At 47.3% G+C, this 27672-nt stretch overlaps 1 protein-coding gene across 5 annotated transcripts in view; it reads left to right on the top strand.

Annotated features, from left to right (window-relative positions):
* Positions 1-3920: 3920 nt before the first annotated feature.
* Positions 3921-27672, top strand: part of ZFYVE27 (zinc finger FYVE-type containing 27) — a 144945-nt gene continuing 121193 nt past the window's right edge. For 2 of the 5 annotated variants that reach the window (XM_063962317.1, XM_063962319.1), the window contains exons 1-4: positions 3929-4069; positions 13044-13235; positions 16290-16360; positions 20191-20377. In XM_063962317.1, the coding sequence (XP_063818387.1) occupies positions 13045-13235; positions 16290-16360; positions 20191-20377 (449 nt within the window). In that variant the 5' untranslated portion in view covers positions 3929-4069; position 13044. Of the gene's footprint in view, positions 4070-12988; positions 13236-16289; positions 16361-20190; positions 20378-27672 lie in introns of all 5 variants that reach the window. The other 3 variants (XM_063962318.1, XM_063962315.1, XM_063962316.1) reach the window with 3 other exon arrangements.

Raw genomic sequence — 27672 nt, 5'->3', positions numbered from 1 at the left:
GGAACACTAAAATAACACATCCTAGATCTGAATGAATGAAATATTCTTATTAAATACTTTGTTTACATAGCTGAATGTGCTGACAACAAAATCACACAATAATTATCAATGGAAATCAAATTTATAAACCCATGGAGGTCTGGATTTGGAGTCACACTCAAAATTAAAGTGGAAAAACACACTACAGGCTGATCCAACTTTGATGTAATGTCCTTAAAACAAGTCAAAATGAGTCTCAGTAGTGTGTGTGGCCTCCACGTGCCTGTATGACCTCCCTACAACGCCTGGGCATGCTCCTGATGAGGTGGTGGATGGTCTCCTGAGGGATCTCCTCCCAGACCTGGACTAAAGCATTCGCCAACTCCTGGACAGTCTGTGGTGCAACGTAGCGTTGGTGGATGGAGCGAAACATGATATCCCAGATGTGCTCAATTGGATTCAGGTCTGGGGAACGGGCAGGCCAGTCCATAGCATGAATGCCTTCGTCTTGTAGTAGGAACTGCTGACACACTCCAGCCACATGAGGTCTAGCATTGTCTTGCATAAGGAGGAACCCAGGGCCAACCGCACCAGCATATGGTCTCACAAGGGGTCTGAGGATCTCATCTCGGTACCTAATGGCAGTCAGGCTACCTCTGGCAAGCACATGGAGGGCTGTGCGGCCCCCCAAAGAAATGCCACCCCACACCATTACTGACCCACTGCCAAACCGGTCATGCTGGAGGATGTTGCAGGCAGCAGAACATTCTCCTTGGCGTCACGTCTGTCACATGTGCTCAGTGAGAACCTGCTTTCATCTGTGAAGAGCACAGGGCACCAGTGGCGAATTTGCCAATCTCGGTGTTCTCTGGCAAATGCCAAACGTCCTGCACGGTGTTGGGCTGTAAGCACAACCCCCACCTGTGGACGTCGGGCCCTCATATCACCCTCATGGAGTCTGTTTCTGATCGTTTGAGTAGACACATGCACATTTGTGGCTTGCTGGAGGTCATTTTGCAGGGCTCTGGCAGTGCTCCTCCTGTTCCTCCTTGCACAAAGGCGGAGGTTGTTGCCCTCCTACGGCCTCCTCCACGTCTCCTGATGTACTGGCCTGTCTCCTGGTAGCGCCTCCATGCTCTGGACACTACGCTGACAGACACAGCAAACCTTCTTGCCACAGCTCGCATTGATGTGCCATCCTGGATGAGCTGCACTACGTGAGCCACTTGTGTGGGTTGTAGACTCCGTCTCATGCTACCACTAGAGTGAAAGCACCGCCAGCTTTCAAAAGTGACCAAAACATCAGCCAGAAAGCATAGGAGCAGAGAAGTGGTCTGTGGTCACCACCTGCAGAACAACTCCTTTATTGGGGGTGTCTTGCTAATTGCCTATAATTCCCACCTGTTGTCTATTCCATTTGCACAACAGCATGTGAAATTGATTGTCAATCAGTGTTGCTTCCTAAGTGGACAGTTCGATTTCACAGAAGTATGATTGACTTGGAGTTACATTGTGTTGTTTAAGTGTTCCCTTGATTTTTTTGAGCAGTGTATATACTTTATGGAAACCTGGATGGCACTCATGGAGACTCACAGCTTGTATAAAGAAATAACTCAGAGGCTAAAAGCTCAAGTCAACGTTTCGGAGCGTTGCTCCTTTATCAAGACAAACATAAAGGAATAACGCTCCGAAACGTTGAGCTCATAGCCTCTGAGTTATTTCTTTATACAAGTTGTGAGTCTCCATGAGTGCCATCCCGGTTTCCATACAGCACATCATTATTACATGAGGAGGAGCACCGGAGTAAGTTGTTTCCTACAGGCTTTTTGAGTGCCAATCTCTCTGCACTCGTTACACCTGCGCATCTCCAGTTTTGCTGCGGATTGGTCAGTGTCAGACCGAAAAACTGCACTGCAGACTGGTCCCCGCCCACTTAGTTAACCCTGACAGCGATTAAGAAAGAGGCTGGTACACAGTGCCTCTGGACAATGGGTGCGATTGCAAGGGGGTTGGTGGACACTCTAGTGTTGTTAATGTGTATGGTACTATTTACATGCAGTATATGGTTAAAATGTATATACTGTATGTAAAAAGGGGTTGGGTTCGGAATGTGGTCATTCGGGATGCTGGCGGTCAAAATACCGACCTCAGCATCCCGATGTGGACTACCATTATGGTTCTGTCCATGGACTCAAGAATCCTAGGAACCTGAGTAATAATATATGTGACCATTAGGTAACGTTATTATCACCAATGGTTTTATTACAATTTGAATAACTAGTAATTATATGAGTACATTTTGCGTGCATATATGTATAGTATTACTACTGCACTGGATAGTAGACAACTTTTAAAATAAAAATCTATCTTTATATATGTTTATATTGCATTCATTGTCAAGTTTATTCAGCCATATAACTACTGATTTAAACTGCAGAACCAATCCCCTTCGGGGTTTTTCCCCCTCACAATTATGTTGACATTCTGACTGCGTACAGAAGTAATGTATTGAAATTCTCCCCTAGTATCTATTGCAGGGCAGTTACTAGCGGTGTGCAATCGGTGCCGCCAGGGCTCTGTGGGCAGCACTGTCGCTCAGTGTCGGACTGGCTGACCGGGGAACCGCTTTCGGTCCATCCATGCCGGGAAAATATTTAGAAGTACCTGCAGAGATGGACTGGAAGCGGGTCCCCAGTCAGCCAGTCCGGAGGAGCCGTCGCTGCCCCGCGGCTCTTATTTCTGGTCGGCTTGGTGACTGGAATGGTGCCCTGCAGCCAGGATCTCTGGTCAGCACTGCCCTCCCCTGCACAACGTAATGATGTCATGTGCGCAGTGGGCAGGGCCACACATGGCGCACTTGAGCCCTGATCCTTTGCTTCAAGCACATCCATACCCTTTTATTCACCCTTGCACAGTGAATCTCTGCCCAATTTTACCTTCCTTCCCACATCCCAACCCTTGTATTTCCCCAGTGCCCCTACCGCCTGGCTCCCTGTGCTTTTACGAGCAGGGCCCTCTCGGAGTTCTAATATTTCTTCCCTCCCCCCAATGTTCACTATGTCAGCCAGCTTGTTTAGGTCACTATTATTTATTACATGACAGCACTGTACGCCCACATTTGCTAAGTTTCCATATTATTCCAACTTTTGTAACTATGTGTTTGTACTATCTCTATTTATTATGTGGCAGTTTTATGCTTCCAGTTATTACTATACATATTTGTTTAGACCTAAATTTGGTTTACCCTGTTTCATATCTTTGCTCTGTATGGGGCAGCAGAATTTGTATTGCCTTATAAATAGGCATAACGTACTATCCCTTTAAACCGGGAGACTTATATATTATTACTTATGAATTACACAGGTTCAGTTTCTGTGGCTGGCTTAATTTAAGCTGCATTTCACCTGCTTTTAATCAGCCATACAACTAAAGTGTTGGTTTATGACTGTCTAAAGAACGTTAGCCGTTAAAATGTTTTTGTTTTTCCCCCCAATATTTCAAAATGAATAACATCATTATATTTATTTACCTTACTTTTTTATTATTTAAAAATAATAATAATAATAATAATAATAATAGCAAAATAATAATACAAATAAAATAATAATAATAATAGCAAAATAATAATACAAATAAAATAATAATAATTCTAATAAATAATAATAATAATAATAATAATAATAATAATAATAATACTACTACACTATGACAAGTCTGAGGTATGTGACAGTAAGAATAGCACTGACGTATACTGTAAATGAGACCCATGATCCGTCTGGCGCATTCCAGTTCCTACTTTTGTTCATCTCCCGTCCTGTGTGCTGTATTCCTCTACAGTCAGTGTCAGGACTGGATTCTTGGACCTGGAGTGAGCTGCAGCTCTTACTGCCTCCCGGCTACAGCATACAGCAGTGTCAGAGTTAATGCCATTGGCCCCGCCCACCCGATGAGTCAGAGGTTCTCTGTGCTGCTGTCACGCAGGGGCTCCTGCATCACCCTCCTCTGTGACGTCACAATGACTGTACACAGGAAGAAGCCACAGAATAGGAACTAGGAGAGGGAGGATAATAATGTGCATGTGAGAGGGAAGGTAAGGCAGCATGTGTGCAGGTAGTGTACGTATATGTGCCGGGCTCTGGTGCCTCCTCTGGGCATCAGCTGTGGGAAACAGCACTCATACAATTGTGTGTCTGTAACCCTTCCATCATGTCTTCTGAGCAGGTCCTGGCTGTGTCCTTCCCTGCTGCTGCTACTACATTGTATCTGCTGCTGTGTGTTACATGACTGTGTCAGCTGCTGCTGCTGCTGTTGTGTGTGACACTGTGTCAGCTGCTGCTGTGTTATACATGATTGTGTCAGCTGCTGCTGCTGTGGGTTACATGACTTTGTCAGCTGCTGCTGTGTGTTACACTGTGTCAGCTGCTGCTGTGTTTTACATGATTGTCAGCTGCTGCTGCTGCTGTGTGTTACACTGTGGCAGCTGCTGCTGTGTGTTACACTGTGTCAGCTGCTGCTGTGTGTTACACTGTGTCAGCTGCTGCTGTGTGTTACACTGGCAGCTGCTGCTGTGTGTTACACTGTGGCAGCTGCGATGGATTTTACAAAGCATCCATTCGCACAGTCGATCGCAAGGAGATTGACAGGAAGAAGGCGTTTGTGGGTGTCAACTGACCGTTTTCAGGGAGTGGTTGGAAAAACGCAGGTGTGTCCCAGCGTTTGCAGGGCGGGTGTCTGACGTCAATTCTGGGACCGGACAGGGTGAAGTGATTGCAGCAACTGAGTAAGTTCAGACCTACTCAGAAACTGCACAAAACATTTTTGTACCGCTCGGCTGCACAAGCGATCGCACACTTGCAAAGCGAAAATATTCTCCCCCGTAAGCGGCGACTATCTGTTCTCAGTGCTGCAAAAAATAGCCAGCGTGCGATCAGGTCGGAATGACCCCCTGTGTCAACGGCTGCTGCTGTGTGTTACACTGTGTCAGCTGCTGTAGGTTACACTGTGTCAACTGCTGCTGCTGTGGGTTACACTGTGTCTGCCGCTGCTGTGGGTTACACTGTGTCTGCCGCTGCTGTGGGTTACACTGTGTCTGCCGCTGCTGTGGGTTACACTGTGTCTGCCGCTGCTGTGGGTTACACTGTGTCTGCCGCTGCTGCTGCTGTGGGTTACACTGTGTCTGCCGCTGCTGCTGCTGTGGGTTACACTGTGTCTGCCGCTACTGTGGGTTACACTGTGTCTGCCGCTGCTGCGGGTTACACTGTGTCTGCCGCTGCTGCTGCTGTGGGTTACACTGTGTCTGCTGCTGCTGCTGTGGGTTACACTGTGTCTGCCGCTGCTGTGGGTTACACTGTGTCTGCCGCTGCTGCTGCTGTGGGTTACACTGTGTCTGCCGCTACTGTGGGTTACACTGTGTCTGCCGCTACTGCGGGTTACACTGTGTCTGCCGCTGCTGCTGCTGTGGGTTACACTGTGTCTGCCGCTGCTGCTGTGGGTTACACTGTGTCTGCCGCTGCTGCTGCTGTGGGTTACACTGTGTCTGCTGCTGCTGCTGTGGGTTACACTGTGTCAGCTGCTGTGGGTAACACTGTGTCTGCCGCTGCTGCTGCTGTGGGTTACACTGTGTCTGCCGCTGCTGCGGGTTACACTGTGTCTGCCGCTGCTGCTGCTGTGGGTTACACTGTGTCTGCCGCTGCTGCTGTGGGTTACACTGTGTCTGCTGCTGCTGCTGTGGGTTACACTGTGTCAGCTGCTGTGGGTAACACTGTGTCTGCCGCTGCTGCTGCTGTGGGTTACACTGTGTTAGCCGCTGCTGTGTGTGTTAGGGAGGCAAACACGAGACCACCTGTCAGGATCCCGGCGGACACAATGCCGACGTGGGAATCCCGACAGGCGGTGAAATGCCCCTGCCGGAATACCGGCACCACAGGCTTTTTTCCTCTGTGGGTGTCCACAACACCTATAGAGGGAAAATATAACCTGTCTGTAGCGTGGCGAGCGCAGCGAGCCTGTAAGGGGCTTTCTGGCAGTCGGCATCCTGCATGCCGGTAAATAGTATGTATTCCGTGTGTTGCACTGTGTCAGCCGCTCCGGCGTGTTGGTACACTGTGTCAGCCGCTCCGGCGTGTTGGTACACTGTGTCAGCCGCTCCGGCGTGTTGGTACACTGTGTCAGCCGCTGCTGCGTGTGCTACACTGTGTCAGCCGCTGCTGCGTGTGCTACACTGTGGCTGCTGCTGTGTGTTACACTGTGTCTGCCGCTGGTGCTGCTGTGTGTTACACTGTGGCTGCCGCTGCTGTGTGTTACACTGTGGCTGCCGCTGCTGCTGTGTGTTACACCGTGGCTGCCGCTGCTGCTGTGTGTTTCACCGTGTCTGCCACTGCTGCTGTGTGTTCCACAGTGTCTGCTGCTGCCGTTGCTGTGTGTTACACTGTGTCTGCCGCTGTGTGTTACACTGTGTCTGCCGCTGCTGCTGTGTGTTACACTATGTCTGCTGCCGCTGCTGTGTATTACACTGTGTCTGCCGCTGCTGCTGCTGTGTGTTACACTGTGTTTGCTGTTGTGTTACTTTGTGTCTGCTGCTGTGTTTTATACACTGTCTGCTGCTGTGTGTTACACTGTGTCTGCCACTGCTGCTGTGTTACACTGTGTCTGCTGCTGTGTGTTACACTGTGTCTGCTGCTGCTGTGTGTTACACTGTGTCTGCCGCTGCTGCCGCTGCTGTGTTACACTGTGTCTGCCGCTGCTGCCGCTGCTGTGTTACACTGTGTCTGTTGCTGCTGCTGCTGTGTGTTACACTGTGTCTGTTGCTGCTGCTGCTGTGTGTTACACTGTGTCTGCCGCTGCTGCTGTTGCTGTATTACACTGTCTGTCGCTGCTGCTGCTGTGTGTTACACTGTGTCTGCCGCTGCTGCTGTTGCTGTGTTACACTGTGTCTGCCGCTGCTGCTGTTGCTGTGTTACACTGTGTCTGTCGCTGCTGCTGCTGTGTGTTACACTGTGTCTGTCGCTGCTGCTGCTGTGTGTTACACTGTGTCTGCCGCTGCTGCTGTTGCTGTGTTACACTGTGTCTGTCGCTGCTGCTGCTGTGTGTTACACTGTGTCTGCCGCTGCTGCTGTTGCTGTGTTACACTGTGTCTGCTGCTGTTGCTGTGTTACACTGTGTCTGTTGCTGCTGCTGCTGTGTGTTACACTGTGTCTGTTGCTGCTGTTGCTGTGTTACACTGTGTCTGTTGCTGCTGTTGCTGTGTTACACTGTGTCTGTCGCTGCTGCTGTTGCTGTGTTACACTGTGTCTGTCGCTGCTGCTGTTGCTGTATTACACTGTGTCTGCCGCTGCTGCTGTTGCTGTGTTACACTGTGTCTGCTGCTGTTGCTGTATTACACTGTGTCTGTCGCTGCTGCTGCTGTGTTACACTGTGTCTGTCGCTGCTGCTGTGTGTTACACTGTGTCTGCCGCTGCTGCTGCTGCTGTGTGTTACACTGTGTCTGCCGCTGCTGCTGTTGCTGTGTTACACTGTGTCTGTCGCTGCTGCTGCTGTGTGTTACACTGTGTCTGCCGCTGCTGCTGTTGCTGTGTTACACTGTGTCTGTCGCTGCTGCTGCTGTGTGTTACACTGTGTCTGCCGCTGCTGCTGTTGCTGTGTTACACTGTGTCTGTCGCTGCTGCTGCTGTGTGTTACACTGTGTCTGCTGCTGTTGCTGTGTTACACTGTGTCTGCCGCTGCTGCTGTGTTACACTGTGTCTGTCGCTGCTGCTGTTGCTGTGTTACACTGTGTCTGTCGCTGCTGCTGCTGTGTGTTACACTGTGTCTGCTGCTGTTGCTGTGTTACACTGTGTCTGCCGCTGCTGCTGTGTTACACTGTGTCTGTCGCTGCTGCTGTTGCTGTGTTACACTGTGTCTGCTGCTGTTGCTGTGTTACACTGTGTCTGTCGCTGCTGCTGCTGTGTGTTACACTGTGTCTGCCGCTGCTGCTGTTGCTGTATTACACTGTGTCTGCCGCTGCTGCTGTTGCTGTGTTACACTGTGGCTGCTGCTGTTGCTGTGTTACACTGTGTCTGTTGCTGCTGCTGCTGTGTGTTACACTGTGTCTGCCGCTGCTGCTGTTGCTGTATTACACTGTGTCTGCCGCTGCTGCTGTTGCTGTATTACACTGTGTCTGCCGCTGCTGCTGTTGCTGTGTTACACTGTGTCTGCCGCTGCTGCTGTTGCTGTATTACACTGTCTGCCGCTGCTGCTGTTGCTGTGTTACACTTTGTCTGCTGCTGTTGCTGTGTTACACTGTGTCTGTTGCTGCTGCTGCTGTGTGTTACACTGTGTCTGCCGCTGCTGCTGTTGCTGTATTACACTGTGTCTGCCGCTGCTGCTGTTGCTGTGTTACACTTTGTCTGCTGCTGTTGCTGTGTTACACTGTGTCTGTTGCTGCTGCTGCTGTGTGTTACACTGTGTCTGCCGCTGCTGCTGTTGCTGTATTACACTGTCTGCCGCTGCTGCTGTTGCTGTGTTACACTTTGTCTGCTGCTGTTGCTGTATTACACTGTGTCTGCCGCTGCTGCTGTTGCTGTGTTACACTTTGTCTGCTGCTGTTGCTGTATTACACTGTGGCTGCCGCTGCTGCTGTTGCTGTGTTACACTTTGTCTGCTGCTGTTGCTGTGTTACACTGTGTCTGTCGCTGCTGTTGCTGTGTTACACTGTGTCTGCCGCTGCTGCTGTTGCTGTATTACACTGTGGCTGCCGCTGCTGCTGTTGCTGTGTTACACTTTGTCTGCTGCTGTTGCTGTGTTACACTGTGTCTGTCGCTGCTGTTGCTGTGTTACACTGTGTCTGTCGCTGCTGCTGTTGCTGTATTACACTGTGGCTGCCGCTGCTGCTGTTGCTGTATTACACTGTGGCTGCCGCTGCTGGTTTGTGTTACTCATTGTGTGCCTGCTTCAGGGCAGGTACTGCAGGTTATCTGGCTTGATATAACCTCTGGACAGACAGTGTGGACAGCCTCCGCTGATGCAGAGTTTTGTGTCAGGACTCCCAGTCCCTACTCTTATTACATGACAGCCTCTGTCTCCAAAGGTTCTGAATGTAAACTGTGTTTTCTGATGGTGCAACATGACCTGGATATAATGTTTATGGCAAATGTACTATTTAGTTGTGGATTGAGCACGCAGCCTTTAACTACCAATATATCTATCTTAAGGCCCATACACACGGTGACATTCGGGCTATGCCTGATTCTCACTATGCGACAGGGGCTAGGTCGGCATCGCAAGCACATAATGAGTGTGCTTGTGATACTTACTATGTGCGATTTTGGCTAAGTGTCAATTTTGACTATCTCTTCTATAGAGATAGTCAAAATTGACTTGCCTGCACAGTCTATCTAGTCTTGCGATTCCGACCGCGCATCGGCATTGAATCGGGATCGCAAGGTGACTTTCACCTTGCGATCTGCACTAACTTTTCTTACGATTTTGACTATATAGTCAAAATCGTAAGAAAATATCTCACCGTGTGTAGACACAATAGGTAACACAGTTCACCCAGTGTGAGTGAAATACTCAATGACAACGCTGTCCTTCAATCACCCTGCTCTAGGACATATTGTAATATGCTCAGTATTGCACATGTCTATTTTGTGTGTTTTTGTTGTTGTTGTGTTTAATAATAATAATAAATATTATTATTATTATTATTATTATTATTATTATTATTATTATTATTAAGATAATTATGTTTAGAGTCAGGAATTATGGAATGTGCTGTGTTCTGTAATTATATTCCCCCTGGTATCCATAATGTTTGAATGTATCTGACCTTCACAATTGCAAGAAAGTTATATTAACTGATAACCCAATAGCAACGCTAAATGGCTGTCTAGCTGAGCTCCAGGAGTGGATGAGTGCCAGTTGGCTGCGACTGAACCTGGATAAAACAGAAGTCCTTATGATAGGACCGCAACATCAAAGGACAAGACTGCAGCATAGCCAACTGTGGCTGGCTTGTCTCTCCGGCCACACCAACCAACTGGACTTACACTCGGGGATTCAGAATTACAAACCACTGATCGTGTGCGGAATCTTGGCGTTGTCCTGGATGGTGGCTTGACACTTAAACATCAGATATGAGCCACAATCAAATCCTCATTCTTTCACCTGAGGAACATAGCCAGAATCAAGCACTTAATTCCCTCAGGTGATCTGCCAAAAGTCATACATGCATTTGTATCCTCTCGATTAGACTACTGCACAGGTTCTCAAACTCGGTCCTCAGGACCCCACACGGTGCATGTTTTACAGGTCCTCACAGAATCAAAAGTGAAATAATTAGCTCCACCTGTGGACCTTCTTAAAATGTGTCAGTGAGTAATTAATACACCTGCGCACCTGCTGGGTTACCTGCAAAACATGCACTGTGTGGGGTCCTGAGGACAGAGTTTGAGAACCCCTGGATTACTGTAATGCCCTCTACCTTGGTCTCCCAGCAAAAGAATTGCACCGCTTACAGCTGGTGCAAAACACAGCTGCCAGGCTATTAACCAACCAGCCCCGTTCTAGCCACATAACACCCATCCTCTACTCCCTTCACTGGCTGCCTGTAAGATGGCGAATCATCTTCAAGATTGGCTTACTGAGTTTCAAAGCATTACATGACCAGGGCCCAAGGTACCTAAAGCAGCTACTGACCCTATACTGCCCCACTCGATTACTGCGATCTGTAGATGAAGGACTTTTAGCAGTACCTAGAATCTACCGTAATTCATCTTGGGGTCGAGCTTTTAGTCATGTGGCTCTGACTCTATAGAACTCACTTCCCCGCACAGTGCGAGAGGCCCCAACTATAGAATCCTTCAAAAGTAGGCTCAAGACTTTCCTTTTTACTCAACCATTCCCATAATTGTCCCTTTAGTATCTCCATGCTTCTGTATTTTATGAAAATCTGTTCTGTACTTCATTATTTTCTGTACTATATTATGCTATGTATCTGTTAAGCGCCTTGAGTCCTATTGGGGAAAGAGCGCTATATAAATAAAATGATTAATATTATTATCATTATTATTAATTATTATTAACTGTTGTTAGTTGTTGTTGTGATGTTCGGTGTGAATTTTTTACCGTTAAAAAAACAAACAAAACAAACCAAACACCTCACTACTGTTATTTCTGTCATTTAACTAACAGCTACACGTCAGATAAAAATGTAGGGACAAAACAGCAGTGCTGCCATGTGGTCTAGATAACTAGAACTTCTTGTTTTATAATGCACCTAAATGTACCATACTGAGGGTTTTGCAATGAAAACCAATGTTTGTCCTCTAGTCGGGAATGTTTGGAATCCCGCTGACAAACAATGAGGAGGTGTTTCTGAGTCTTCAGCGTGTGAGTCTGCCCTGCTGTAATTACTACACTGTGACACCGTGCACTTTCCTTATGTTGTGTGTCATTTCTAAACCCTTTCCACAAACGCTTTTTTTCTGTTTCAGACCCAGCACTTTATTTCCCAACCACTAAAGGGAAATGTGCTCTAGAAAGAGGTACTTTCTAATAAATGTCTAATGTGCAGACGTTCCCTTACATAATCACGGAAGTTATTCTTTAAAGTGATTATTTGTGTAACTAAGGGCCCGAATCTGACCCGATCGTAGGTGTTCTAAAAATAGAACATCTATGATCAGTTTCTCTGACATGTGGGGGCATGCCCAGTACAGGGCTACTCCGCCCTGCATGTCAGGCCCTATTCCCCCCCCCCCGCATCGGACGGCGGCGATGCTTTAGAACTCGACAAGTAACTCCCTGCTTGTGCAGCCTAGCTGTGCTGGGAGGCGGCTGCCCGCCACGTTCTGGGTCGCAGCGGCCGCAACCAGCCCCCGCAACGGTCCGCACAAGCCTGCATTGTCCGGACCGCGCCCCACCAACGGCGTTCTAATGCCATTGGCACGCACCCTCCCACACCATGACCACCTCTGCCTGTCAATCAGGCAGAGGCGATCGTAGCAGTGAGATGCTTTCGCATCTCACTGGGTGCGCAGTGCGCCCGCTCCCCAAAGGGCATCAGGCTACGCGCGATTGGGTCTGAATTAGGCCCTAAATCCATTAGATCCGTAATTCCCAAACTCTATAATTAATGCACCCCAACAGTCCAGGTTTTAAGGATAGCCATGGTCAAGCACAGATGGTTAAATCTGGTTGACTGAGGTACTAATTAAGTTACCTCTGCCTATGCATGGTTATTCTTAAAACCTGGAGTGTTACAGTATCTTGAGGGCCTAACTTGGGGGAAGATTTACTAAGCCTTGAAGAGAGAGAAACTACCAACCAATCAGCTCCTGTCATTTTTCAAAAACAGCCTGCAACATGGCTGTTAGATGCTGATTGGCTGGTACTTTATCTCTCTCCACTTTATTACTCCCCAATGCTTAGTACGTATTCCCCTTGGTCCTCAAGACACACAGCCTGTCGTCGCCCCCCCCCCCCCTCCCCCCCAACCTCCAACCTCCAAACAGAAGAACAAATTGGCAAGTCGACCTGCGACTTTCTTCTGTCTGAAAGGGTAAAACTGGGTGGCAATTCCCGGGACTTTGGATTTTTGACCTGGGATGACCCTACAAATTAACGAGTCAGAAACTCAGTCTGAAAGGAATAGAATAGGTGCAGGTGGATTTGATCGCACAGAGAGACAGCTGGGATGTCACAGTCATGTACACATTCCTTCCATGTGCTTCTCACACAAGTCATTATGCCTCTGGTCCATCCCACATACTTGCTGACTGGCTAATAAAAACATAACTCGTTTATCAAGAGCTCTCATCTACTATTGCTGTTCACTTTCGGTATGACCTTTGAACATGTAACTTGACATATAGACTTCCTGGTAATGTATATGCAAGTACCCTACCACCAAAACGGAATTGCGTCCCCTTCCAGCAATGTTTTGGAGACTCATGAGGCGTTTGGCAAAGAAGAGGTCTTATTCTAGAATAAATTTAAAGTAATTCCCTTTTTTTTCCCCCCTCTTCACCAGGATGTTTTTGTGTGTCCCACATTTCCTGCTGCAACTTTTTTGTTCTCCGTTCCAGCATGCAGGACAAAGAGAGAGATGCAGCTTTCAGCGGATGGTCTGAGGGTGGTCCCACCATGGCTGAATCTCACCCAGATTCTCCCACCAGCAAGTCTTTCGACTTGTTCAACTTGGTCGTCTCCTACAAGAGGATAGAAATTTATCTGGAGCCAATCAGAGACTGCTGGGATGGAATTAAATACCTCTTGAGGTAAATACCCTACAGATTATTGACTTGTTGTAGACTTAAGTGTATCATTGAATGCACTATTCCACCATAGAGACTTCTGATAACGTTGACACTGTCAGAAATTAGAGGAGATGCATCAAACCTTCAAGAGAAATAAAGTAGAGAAGCTTCACAAAGCACACAATGAGCTACATGCTTTCATTTATCTAGCACAAAATATGAAGTGACAGTTGGAAGCTACGGACAACTTCACTTTATCGCTCTGCAAGGTTTGATGCATTTTCCCCATTGTCTTTATAATCATAAACAACTTGTTTTGCGTCTTTTTCCCTCGGGGTTTTACATTGTGTCACGCACATTTCACAGTAGTGCTCACTGTATTTTAGTCCCACTTTCTCTGTTTTTATTTCTTTCAAAGTGATTAATGGTATATGCAGTCGTATATTAAATTGCCAGTGATATTGACAGAGACATTCAGCAGCCGATTCAATTAAGTGTGAGGTCCTGTTGTATCCTCGTGCGATGTGTCTTTGTGGGTTGTTAGTGGTAGTGAAGATTGTTTTACGTTATTTTTGTGATGCGATCAAAAAGGTGACCCGATTGGGAACCTCTGCTGTAGATAAAATCTGTATGAATGGTGCGTTTTGATGTCATCTGGAACGTGTGTATATAATAGTGCTCCTATTGCCATTTGTTACGGAAGTTAGAAGTCACTATGAATTTATGTGACTTGCGTATGAGGACTGGCCTTGCACCCTTGTGCCTTTATATGGTTATGGTTCTCCCTCTGTGGTATATAATGCACATGAATTAATTTAATATACGCTAAGGATATACCAGATATTGCAGTGGAACTACAGAGACTTTTTGATATGTTGTAGGGCAGGTGTAGGCAGTGTGGCAGATGCAAGCTGCTGTGGAACTACACATCCCAGCATGCTGTTAGGGTATGCTAAAACTGTGGCAGGACATGTTGGGATATGTAGTTCCAAAGCAGTTGGAGCGTCACTATGCCTGTTGTAGGGGAAAGCAAACTATACTGTATTGCCTGTACTTGTTAGAATAGACCAGTATAATTTGAATAATCTAAAGTTGCTCCCTGACCGCTGCTGAGTGCTGGAATGTCTGTCATTATAGTAGTTGTATTCCATGAAAGTGAATTCCTCATCCTTAGGGGCAGATGTATCAAAGCTTGGGGAGAGATAAAGTACCAACCAATCAGCTTCTAAATGTCATGTTACAGGCTGTATTTGAGAAATGACAGGAGCTGATTGGTTGGTACTTTATCGCTCTCCAAGCTATGATAAATCACCCCCTTAGTCGCTGACTTGAACGAATTGACAGCTGTGGAAGTGCTAATGTGTGCGGCAGACCTATTTTTTAATAGTGTCTTTGCTTATTTATATACAGTATCAAACTTACATTAAAAAAGTTATGAGTTTTTGTTTTTTTGTCATCGTGTATGAGACCACAAAACTCCCTTTGAAAAGATCTGATTGCTCTAGATCACAGTCCAAATGCGGCTGCAAAACTTGTCTGAAGGAGCCGTGAACCTTTAGCCCTTCCTGTACAAAAATAAAAAGTTTTTTTTTTCTTCCCGTTCCACTGTGACAATAAATCGGCCCTTACTCCCTCTCCAGTGAGAACGCCAGCTGGTCCCAACAAGACCATCATTGGCTGCTCTGATGAGTAAGCAAGTGCACTCTAGGACGACCAGGTTCCACTGCCACTTCCTCAACCGCTCTTGGGCCGTAACAGAACACTATATACATTCAGGGGGAAAAGTATAAACTTTCTAAAGAGTGGAGACGTCACCCATATCAACCAATCAGCGTGTGGTTTGCATTTATCAAGAGTACATTCCATACAATGATAGGTAGAAGCTGACTGGTTGGCAACTTTTCCACTTCTCCACTCTTTAGGAGGTTTTACACATGACCTCTCCACCTTAGTCAGAGGTGGTTATTAAATCCTACAGTAGACCATCAGAGGAGTCCTGTAATATATAGGGTGCGTTCCCTGGCACCCCCCCTGCTGGACTACACGTACCGTCAGACAGACTTCTCTGCACTTACAATCTACTTTCCAGCTGAAGGTTGGGAGGGGCTCAAAGAACTTTTTGGGGAGAGTTAAGGTGGGTACTCACTAGAGCGATGGGGATTCGTTCCGACGTCGGAAAGAATCCCGGTCAGCCCTAGATTGTGTGTACACACTGGGGCGATGCTAGTGGAGGTCGGAACAAACATGTTCCGTTCTTCATTAGCATAATACAGGAGGCTAGCGACAACACTTGGTTTTGTGTTCAGCACATAGAACCAAGCGTCCATCGCTAGCGTCCGTGGGTACGAGCAATCCCCCGTACACACTGAGTAATGTAGGTAATATGTCGTTACGAAATGGCATATTGTGCCGACATTGCTGTAGTGTGTACCCAGCTTAACCGGCCAGTTAAGTCATTGTTGAATACAACAAAAATAAATTGTTTCATTTTACAGAAATGTATTGTTATTGCTGTATAATTGTATTATGGAGCTGTAAGGCAGAGACAGTCTCATCTGTCAGCAACCACTATGTAAACGGGGGTCATTAATGGGGGTAATTACCAACAGAAATATTTTATTTATAAAGGATGATGCTTCATAATTTATGTGATCTCAACGACGTGGGTTGTTCAGATGCTTTCCGTCGCGTGGCGTGTCTGCCTGTGATAAGTTTCTACCGGGATAACGTTGCATATTGTATAAAGTTTAATCCAATTTATGGCCAATGTTAGAGATAAGACGGAGATTAAACAGGTTCTGTATTGCTGCAGCCTTTTCATCAAAGAACAATAGCTGTAGTCAGTGATGTGTGCGTACATGCGCACCTGTCTCCCCACGCACAGGGAAGGCTCTCCATCTGTTGTGGGACTACAAGTCCCAGCAAGTCGTGACACATGTTGCCTAACTGATACAGAGAAAGGATCTGCCCTTTTGAAAAAATGTGTATCTGTGTGTATGTTTTGCAGAATATTCATTGGAATACAGTGATCGTAATATTTAATAATAAGGCAATAATTCTGTTTTGTACCCGCAGGTGGGAAACGCCAATCTTTTCACTAGTCACATGTTTCATCGTAAATATTCTGTTGCTCACTTTAAATGAAGGTAAGTAGATCACTAGGATAGGTTGGTATTGATAGTAGTTTGTGGCTGATGGTTTGAATGTTGCGTTGTGGAAGGATTGTTACAGGGAAATGTGCAATTTTTATTTTTCTGGGACAATTTGTGGACGTGGGGGTCCGTCATGTGTAGGTGACGGGGGAAGGGGGTGTTAATATGATTGGCTGACATACTCCCCAGCTCAGAAGTATAAGGACAGGTGCAGGCAGTGGTCAGTATATAACACACTGTTCCTAGCAGAAATTATATTTCAGCACAAAGTTACTTTTTAATCTATTTTTTAAAATTTTTGTTATGTGTTTAAGTTTATTACAGCTTTAAATAATACTGCTGGGTACATATGCTAAAGTGAGTGTACAAATTAAAATAAAGGGCCTTTTGTTACACTTTATAAGGTATTATAGGGTGGAGTTTATTTGCTCACCTCGTGTGTGCAGAGGATATTAACAAAGCACTGGCAATAATTTACCTGGGTTATTAAAGAGACGCGTTGTGTCCGGGGTGACGGGGTTGGGGTGAGTTGTTATGTTAGATGTGGCAGGTGGGTGTAGCCGTAGATGGGTAGCCTGTCACGTGTGGGTGGTGTGCGACAGATGTCTGCTTAATGACAATGATGTATATATGGTAAAATGTAAACCTAGGCTCATATCTGATGTGTGATGATCACCTGTTGTGTGGCGGAGAATAGCCTTTTATGCTATGTACATCTGGTCATTTTTTTTGTTTTTTTTTTTACCTTTTCAGTATTGCTGATATATCTATAATGGGTGCTGGGCGTACTTGGCAACTCTCCCTGAAGAGTCTAGCAATCTCCCTGATTACACTTTACCCCCATTTATGGGGTATATTCAATTATACCCCTTTCACACTGGAAATGCCGGATCCCACCCGGGAATTGGAAACGGGTCCTTCCCGGGTGGGATCCGGCATTGGCGGCTGCTGCAGGCTTCCCCGATCCGGCGATATGCCGGGCGGGTTTCCATAGCAATGGGGGGCGGAGCCGGCGGTGGGGGCGGAGGTGGACGTGGCGCTGGGAGATGCGATCATCTCCGCGCCGCCTCTCCCTTCTGCAGTAAACGGGTCCCGGGTTGCATCGACCCGGGAGCCCGTTTACGCTGCCATTGACCCGGTATTCAACCTGGGCATAACACTGCTTTATTCCCGGGTTGAATTGCTGTGTCAGACGACCCGTGATTTCGGCTATGCCCCTTTCACATTGCACGTCGACCCGGCAATATGCCGGGTCGATTCCGGGTTATTTGTGCGGAGTGAAAGGGGTATTACAGTCAGAATGGATCTGTCAGGACCTATTCAATGAACAGCCAAATCCTACAGGATTTGGCCGTTCCCGACAATCTCAATCCGACTTTAAAAACAGTTGGATTGAGATGAGGGAGCTGAGAGGAGCAGACGGGGGAGAGCAGGAACCCAGCGGCTGCAGCAGCGGATCAGGAGGATGGGGCACCGAGCGGCGGCGGTGCCCCATCCTCCTGATCCGCTGCTGCAGCCGCTGGGTTCCTGCTCTCCCCCGTCTCCTCCTCTCAGCTCCCTCATCTAAATCCAACTTTTTTTAAAGTCGGATTGAGATTGTCGGAAAGGGGGCCAAAAGCTGTCGGATTTGGCCCCGTTTCCAAAAGCAGCACGCGGATCGGCAGCTATTCCGCTGATTCATGTGCTTTCTGACAGCTTCCCGACAAGTCGGATTTCCCGACTTGTCTGAAAAACTGAGCCCGCATTGAATAGGTCGGAACCCCTTCCAACCTATTCCAGTCGGAAACTGCCGTCTTTCTGACAAGACTGCAGTTTCCGACTCTAATTGAATACACCCCTATCTCTGTTCTATACGTGTAAAAAAAGAAAAAGAAAAAAAAGAAACCTGAGATATACACGTACGAATGGGAACATCGTGACGTCTCCCAGCTTTGGTTTTTTAAGGCACTATGGGGAACATTTACTAAGCAGTGATAAGATTGGAGAAGTGAGCCAGTGGAGAAATTTCCCCATCAACCAATCGGCAGCTCTGTATCATTTTATAGTATGCAAATTATAGATGTTACTTCAGTGCTGATTGGTTGCCATGGGCAACTTCTCCACTGGCTCACTTCTCCACTTTCATCACTGCTTAGTAAATGTACCCCTATGATCCCTATGGCTATATGCGTTATCAAATAAGGTTTCTCATTGCAACAACTGCCACATTTATACATGACATAATATCCCTGCATTGGGGTTTGTTTGGATATAGGTCACTTCTATGACCCGCCGCATGGAGAGAGCAGTATACATCCAATTTACCTCCATGGTCCTAGGTATTGCTATCACAATCTCCCAGAAATCCAGTGATGACCTCTGAAAGAAACAAAGCCTATGCAACATATTCCCAAAGAATCTCTAGGCAGATAGTTCCGACCAGAGAGGGCATGTATCTTTGTAAGGTGGGGTGGTAGCGATGCATGGAGAATGGGGGACCATTTTACAGTGGCGAGGGGTCTCTGCGCACAGCTCACCTGGGCGTTCATACACTCTGAGCAGCATGGATAATAACAGCGTTGTCCCACAAGCGAGTGAATCTGCATTTTTTTTTTTTTTAGAATCTTTCCCTGTTTTTTTTTTTTTTTAGGAGGGGGTGGGCATTCAGCATGGGTGGTGTAATGGTAAGCATTACTGCTTCACTGTACTGAGGTCTCGGGTTCGATTCCCGCCACAGCCCATACATCTTTGTAGAGTTTGTATGTTCTCCCCATGCTTGGGTGAGTGACCCCCAGGTGCTCCGGTTTTCTCCCACAATCAAAAATGATACTGGTAGGTTAATGGGCTCTCAAAACAATTAACCCTACTGTGTAAGTGTGTGCATGTGATGAGGAATATAGATGGTAAGCTCCGCACACATTGCACCCCTTACCGCCATTGTAAAGCAGGGGAGCTGGGCTAAGTTGACGCAATTCACAGTAAATCATGTTATGTGCCACCCGGACCACTCATTACACAGTGGGCGGTGCTGGAGGGAGGTGGGCAGCTCTGGGAGACTTGAATATTCTTCCGGGTAACCAAGAGCACCACCCGAGATTCCACAGCCCCCCGGCCATTCCGGGAGAGTAACCAGGTATGAGCTAGGGTCTTAACTACTCTCTGTAAATAACGGATTGGTTTAAATACCCCGCGATCAGTGATAAATATATATATGTGACATTGAAGAACAAGAACCAATCACTGTCCTGATACAGTATGTCATTCCAGATTCATCTAAATCCATGCAGTAAAACTATTGGCACTATAAGCATTCCGATTTCAGTCTTTATTTTACTCCCTCCACCCCATATAAATAATATGTGTGACTGCTGTCAAGTGAGCGACTCAAAAGAAAGATAATGATTTCATATTAACGGGGAGATCCTGAAGAGGGCATGTGAAGTTGCCTATAGCATCCAATCAGCTGCTAGCTATCATTTTATAGAATGTACTTGATGAATGCTAGCTGGATTCTGATTGGTTGTTATAAGCCACTTCTCTACTCGTCCTCTTTAGAAGATCTGATACATCTCCCTGTAACTTGCAGAAACTCAGAGGGGTCTATTCATGAAGCAGTGAAAAGAGTGGAGAAGTGAGCCAGTGGAGAAGTTGCCCGTGGCAACCAATCAGCTGCACCGTACAATTGTATAGTATGCAAATTATAAATGTTACTTTAATGCTGATTGGTTGCCATGGGCAATTTCTCCACTGGCTCACTTCTCCACTGAGTGAGTTTGTCTGCTAGAGAGTGTTGCCCGAGTGTTAGGTGGAAGCTACTTGTCAGTAATTCTCATTTCCTCCCACAGTGGCATGGTTCTCTGTGGGAGCCCTGGCTGTCTCCATACCTGCCCTCTTCGGTTACCTCCAGCAGATGTCGCACACTCCTATCCCTGAGCCGGAGCTAGCCAGGAGGAAATACTACAGCGTGCGGCGAGAGGAGCTGCAGAAAGTGAGACTTACGCGTCAGGAAGCCGTGGCGGAGTTTAAGAGCTTGTAAGTACGTTCTCATAGCTGGCACCTTACCAGTGGCTAATGGTGAACCTCCCACTGGGCATGTTGTACCAAACAGTAAAGGGATACACACTGGAGGACTTTTATGACAACCAACCAATCAGATTGCTCTTTTATAGAAATTAAACACACATTTTCTAACCACATTTTATTAAAGTGCAACAGAACTGACTATAAGGCAACAGCACCGCATCCTAATCTTATTGCATGTTTGTATAACATACCAGAGGATATACAGGGGCAGGTGGAGTGCCTTGAGAATGACCTCTGGATATTACTGTGAACTGTCCACTAGTCACAATATTATGGGGGAGATGTATGAAACTTTGGAGAGAGATAAACTACCAACCAATCCACTGCTAACTGTCATTTTTCAAACACAATCTATAACACGGCAGAAGCTGATTGGATCGTACTTTAACTCCCTCCACTTTATCTTTCTCCAAGGTTTGACACATGTTCCCAAAATTTGGGAGAGTACTGTACCTCGCCTAATGAGATACCATACCCTGCCTAATTGGGTGTGTCTAGTAATCTAACTGGGGTATTACAGTATGTAGAGTACTAGCTTTACTAACTGCTTTTTCTTTCTGTGTTTTTTATTTTTTTTATATTTTATGGATGACAAAGGGTAAGAGATAGGTGGCATTATATTGCTGGAAGTTGACAGCTGCGTTTTTTTAAAATGGGAATTTTGCGTTTTTTGGAGGTCTGACCCATCAAAAGAGTCATTAGAAACTATTATTGCCAACTGACCGGTTTCTCAATGTTTTGGTTTTAAAGGGCACTTGTACTTTAGCCCTGCACACTGGTGTACTTTGAGGGGATTGCAAATGCCTCAAATTTCCCAAAGCCAAGATATGATGAGCAAAAGATTTTAAGAATGTATATTAGTAGCAGTACTGCTTATATTACCACCATAGCATCCCTTATACGCTATATATGTGTGTGTGTGTGTGTGTGTGTGTGTGTGTGTGTGTGTGTGTGTGTGTGTGTGTGTGTGTGTGTGTGTGTGTGTGTGTGTGTGTGTGTGTGTGTGTGTGTGTGTGTGTGGCAAGCCAGCCCTATGCATAGGCCATTAGGCAAATGCCTAGAGGGTGCCATTGCTCTAGGGGTGGTGCCCAGAACAATTTGACCGGAGAAGCTCCATGCTTTGTCACAATGCCAAGTAAAGCACTGACTGTATATCCACTGCTGGGAGAGATCACGCCCGCTGGCGGCTCCTTTGTGTGTGTGTGTCTCCACCACGTCTGCACCAGTGAGGAGACGTATGGAGGAGAGCAGGAGACCATGTGACCTTCTCCCTGCAGAAGGTCCACGTCTGAGCCAGCAGCATGTGATGAGACAGGGGACATTGGGGCAGATGTATTAAACTGGAGAAGGCATAAGGAAGTGATAAACCAGTGATAAATGCAAGGTGATTAACACACCAACCAATCAGCTCCCATATGTAAATTAACAGTTAGGAGCTGATTGGCTGGTGCATTATCACCTTGCACTTAACACTGCTTTATCACTTCCTTATGCCTTCTCCAGATTAATACATCTACCCCATTAATTTGTGGCCTAATCCTGTGAACTGGGTGGTGCATCAACTTGTGGCATAATAATGGCAAAAGATGCGGGATCAGCATTAGACCTTGAGCACTGTACTAACCCTTGGCAGCCAGATTTGATGGCAGGGAACTTGCAGTAGAAATGCTAAATTTCTCCATTAAAAAAACAAACAAACAAAACGCTCCATGATAAATATGTTACACCTGATATTCCTGCATGAGAAGAAGCTGACAGAAATGTACCCAATGTGCAGTGGTGCCGAGAGGGTGGGGGTGGGTACTAATTACATGGGCCTGGCTTGTGGGAGGAGTTCGATGGGGTCCTGACTCATGCCAGGGTCAGCTGCTAAGGAGGCCATTGTTCCCCTGTGAGGCCACCGGTGCCCCCTGTACAGCAGTGGGAAGGAGTGGACGTGAGGGCGATGGGGGGTGTGCACTCAGGAGGAATGTTCTCCTCATAGGTGCCGGCCGCTGTGGGTGTGGCTAAGTGATCTGCAGGGTACACCTACTTGGAGATACCTCCTCTTGAGTGCGCACACCCTCGCCCTCAAGTCCTCTACTCCACGCTGTCCTGTGGGTCCAGCAGCTGCTGAGCAGGACAGATGTCCCCTTATGTGGTCGCCACTTCCCCCCTGTACAGTGCGGTAACCCACATACTATTTTATCTTGCTTATCATGAGGTTCTGTGGCCATGCCAACCCTATGCCCCTTTCTTCCCTTCAGTATACCCGGTCTGCTCTCTACAGCCTACCAATATTTGTGTAGCTCAGGCAATCTATACTTTTCTTCTCCTGTTACAGCATCTGCTGCTGCTTCTGGTAGGAGCTTCTCTAAACTCTGACCTTCCTGGGATCTGCTGTGGCGTTAGAAGGACTTTCCATTATTAGCGTTAGTCATGTGACCTCCGCACAGCTGTCATACGATGATGTAATAGGTGACTTTGCTGCAAGAAGGTCCAGATGGATAAGGCTCTAGAACCAGGCTACATTTAATCAGTATTAAGTATTGCACACTAGTTTTCAGTTTGGTTTGTATTGTGCAGAATACCCTTATTCATATTGCAGAGTTCCTTTTATAGTATATTTAGTTCAGTGTGTCAGTGTTAATTTTGACAAGGATTTTCAATTTAGTTTTAGTTAAAATTGTTGTTGGTTTAAAGTCACATTTTCTCTAACGTCCTAAGTGGATGCTGGGGACTCCGTAAGGACCATGGGGAATAGCGGCTCCGCAGGAGACGGGCACATCTAAAGAAAGCTTTAGGACTATCTGGTGTGCACTGGCTCCTCCCCCTATGACCCTCCTCCAAGCCTCAGTTAGATCTCTGTGCCCGAACGAGAAGGGTGCACACTAGGGGCTCTCCTGAGCTTCTTAGTGAAAGTTTTAGTTTAGGTTTTTTATTTTCAGTGAGACCTGCTGGCAACAGGCTCACTGCATCGAGGGACTAAGGGGAGAAGAAGCGAACTCACCTGCGTGCAGAGTGGATTGGGCTTCTTAGGCTACTGGACATTAGCTCCAGAGGGACGATCACAGGCCCAGCCATGGATGGGTCCCAGAGCCGCGCCGCCGGCCCCCTTACAGAGCCAGAAGACAGAAGAGGTCCGGAAAATCGGCGGCAGAAGACATCCTGTCTTCACCAAGGTAGCGCACAGCACTGCAGCTGTGCGCCATTGCTCCTCAGCACACTTCACACTTCGGTCACTGAGGGTGCAGGGCGCTAGGGGGGGGCGCCCTGAGCAGCAATAAAAACACCTTGGCTGGCGAAAATACATCACATATAGCCCCCAGGGCTATATGGATGAATTTTAACCCCTGCCAGAATCCATAAAAAAGCAGGAGAAAAGTCCGCGGAAAAGGGGCGGAGCCTATCTCCTCAGCACACTGGCGCCATTTTCCCTCACAGCTCAGTTGGAGGGAAGCTCCCCTGGCTCTCCCCTGCAGTCACTACACTACAGAAAGGGTTAAAAAAGAGAGGGGGGCACTAATTAGGCGCAGTATTAACAATACAGCAGCTATAAGGGGAAAAACACTTATATAAGGTTATCCCTGTATATATATATATAGCGCTTTGGTGTGTGCTGGCAAACTCTCCCTCTGTCTCCCCAAAGGGCTAGTGGGGTCCTGTCCTCTATCAGAGCATTCCCTGTGTGTGTGTGCTGTATGTCGGTACGTTTGTGTCGACATGTATGAGGAGAAAAATGATGTGGAGACGGAGCAGATTGCCTGTAATAGTGATGTCACCCCCTAGGGGGTCGACACCTGAGTGGATGAACTGTTGGAAGGAATTACGTGACAGTGTCAGCGCTGTATAAAAGACAGTGGTTGACATGAGACAGCCGGCTACTCAGCTTGTGCCTGTCCAGACGTCTCATAGGCCGTCAGGGGCTCTAAAGCGGCCGTTACCTCAGATGGCAGATATAGACGCCGACACGGATACTGACTCCAGTGTCGACGGTGAAGAGACAAATGTGACTTCCAGTAGGGCCACACGTTACATGATTGAGGCAATGAAAAATGTTTTACACATTTCTGATAATACGAGTACCACCAAAAAGGGGTATTATGTTCGGTGAGGAAAAACTACCTGTAGTTTTCCTGAATCTGAGAAATTAAATGAGGTGTGTGATGATGCGTGGTTTTCCCCCGATAACAACTGATAATTTCTAAAATGTTATTGGCATTATATCCTTTCCCGCCAGAGGTTAGGGTGCGTTGGGAAACACCCCCTAGGGTGGATAAAGCGCTCACACGCTTGTAAGGGCTCTACCCTCTCCTGAGATGGCCGCCCTTAAGGATCCTGCTGATAGAAAGCAGGAGGGTATCCTAAAATGTATTTACACACAAACTGGTGTTATACTGCGACCAGCAATCGCCTCAGCCTGGATGTGCAGTGCTGGGTTGGCGTGGTCGGATTCCCTGACTGAAAATATTGATACCCTAGATAGGGACAGTATATTTTTGCCTATAGAGCATTTAAAAGATGCATTTCTATATATGCGTGATGCACAGCGGAATATTTGCCGACTGGCATCAAGTCTAAGTGCGTTGTCCATTTCTACCAGTAGAGGGTTATGGACACGTCAGTGGTCAGGTGATGCGTATTCCAAACGGCATTTGGAAGTATTGCCTTAATAAGGGGAGGAGTTATTTGGGGTCGGTCTTTCAGACCTGGTGGCCACGGCAACAGCTGGGAAATCCACGTTTGTACCCCAGGTCGCCTCTCAACATGAGAAGACGCCGTATTATCAGGCGCAGTCTTTTCGTGGACAAGCGGGCAAAATGTTCCTCATTTCTGCCCCGTGACAGAGGGAGAGGAAAAAGGCTGCAGAAATCAGCCAGTTCCCAGGAACAGAAACCCTCTCCCGCCTCTGCCAAGCCCTCAGTATGACGCTGGGGCTTTACAAGCAGAATCAGGCACGGTGGGGGGCCCGTCTCAATTAATTTCAGCGCGCAGTGGGCTCACTCGCAAGTAGACCCCTGGATCCTTCAGGTGATATCTCAGGGGTACAAATTAGAATTCGAGACGTCTCCCCCTCGCCGTTTTCCTAAAGTCGGCTTTACCGATGTCTCCTTCTGACAGGGAGACAGTTTTGGAAGCCATTCACAAGCTGTATTCCCAGCAGGTGATAATCAAGGTACCCCTCCTGCAACAGGGAACGGGGTATTATTCCACACTGTTGTGGTACTGAAGCCGGACAGCTCGGTGAGACCGATTCTAAATCTAAAATCTTTGAACACTTACATACAGAGGTTCAAATTCAAGATTGAGTCACTCAGAGCAGTGATTGCGAACCTGGAAGAAGGGGACTACATGATGTCTCGGGACATCAAGGATGCCTACCTTCATGTCAAAATTTACCCTTCTCACCAAGGGTACCTCAGGTTTATGGTACAGAACTGTCACTATCAGTTCAGACGCTGCCGTATGGATGGTCCACGGCACCCCGGGTCTTTACCAAGGTAATGGCCGAAATGATGATATTCCTTCGAAGGAAGGGAATTTTAGTTATCCCTTACTTGGACGATTCCCTGATAAGGGTAAGATCCAGGGAACAGTTGGAGGTCGGTGTAGCACTATCTCAGGTAGTGTTGCGGCAGCACGATTGGATTCTCAATATTCCAAAATCGCAGCTGGTTCCGACGACTTGTCTTCTGTTCCTAGGGATGATCCTGGACACAGTCCAGAAAAAGGTGTTTCTCCCGGAGGGGAAAGACAGGGAGTTATCCGAGCTAGTCAGGAACCTCCTAAAACCGAGCCAAGTCTCAGTGCATCAATGCACAAGGGTTCTGGGTAAAATGGTGGCTTCCTACGAAGCAATCCCATTTGGCAGATTCCACGCAAGAACTTTCCAGTGGGACCTGCTGGACAAATGGTCCGGGTCGCATCTTCAGATGCATCAGCGGATAACCCTGTCACCAAGGACAAGGGTGTCCCTCCTGTGGTGGTTGCAGAGTGCTCATCTTCTAGAGGGCCGCAGATTCGGCATTCAGGACTGGGTCCTGGTGACCACGGATGCCAGCCTGCGAGGCTGGGGAGCAGTCACACAGGGAAGGAATATCCAGGGCTTATGGTCAAGCCTGGAGACATCACTTCACATAAATATCCTGAAGCTAAGGGCCATTTACAATGCTCTAAGCTTAGCAAGACCTCTGCTTCAAGGTCAGCCGGTGTTGATCCAGTCGGACAACATCACGGCAGTCACCCACGTAAACAGACAGGGTGGCACAAGAAGCAGGAGGGCAATGGCAGAAGCTGCAAGGATTCTTCGCTGGGCGGAAAATCATGTGATAGCACTGTCAGCAGTATTCATTCCGGGAGTGGACAACTGGGAAGCAGACTTCCTCAGCACGACCTCCACCCGGGAGAGTGGGGACTTCACCCAGAAGTCTTCCACATGATTATAAACCGTTGGGAAAAACTCGACAGGTATTGTGCCAGGTCAAGGGACCCTCAGGCAATAGCTGTAGACGCTCTGGTAACACCGTGGGTGTACCAGTCAGTGTATGTGTTCCCTCCTCTGCCTCTCATACCCAAGGTACTGAGATTGATAAGATGGAGAGGAGTAAGCACTATATTCGTGGCTCCGGATTGGCCAAGAAGGACTTGGTAACCGGAACTTCAAGAGATGCTCACGGAGGATCCTTGGCCTCTACCTCTAAGAAGGGACCTGCTCCAACAAGGACCCTGTCTGTTCCAAGACTTACCGCGGCTGCGTTTGACGGCATGGCGGTTGAACGCCGGATCCTGAAGGAAAAAAGGCATTCCGGATGAAGTCATCCCTATCCTGATCAAAGCCAGGAAGGATGTAACCGCAAAACATTATCACCGCATTTGGCGAAAATATGTTGCGTGGTGCGAGGCCAGTAAGGCCCGACGGAGGAAATTCAACTGGGTCGATTCCTACATTTCCTGCAAACAGGAGTGTCTATGGGCCTGAAATTGGGGTCCATTAAGGTTCAAATTTCGGCCCTGTCAATTTTCTTCCAAAAAGAACTAGCTTCAGTCCCTGAAGTTCAGACGTTTGTAAAAGGGGTACTGCATATACAGCCTCCTTTTGTGCCTCCAGTGGCACTTTGGGATCTCAATGTAGTTTTTTGGGTTCCAAAAGTCACATTGGTTTGAACCACTTAAATCTGTGGAGTTAAAATATCTCGCATGGAAAGTGGTCATGCTGTTGGCCCTGGCGTGGGCCAGGCGCGTGTCAGAATTGGCGGCTTTATCCT

This window comes from Pseudophryne corroboree, chromosome 3, assembly GCF_028390025.1.
Source record: "Pseudophryne corroboree isolate aPseCor3 chromosome 3, aPseCor3.hap2, whole genome shotgun sequence".
Taxonomy (NCBI): domain Eukaryota; kingdom Metazoa; phylum Chordata; class Amphibia; order Anura; family Myobatrachidae; genus Pseudophryne; species Pseudophryne corroboree.
The sequence above is the reverse complement of the archived record's forward strand: the minus strand, read 5'-3'. Positions and strand labels throughout refer to the sequence as shown.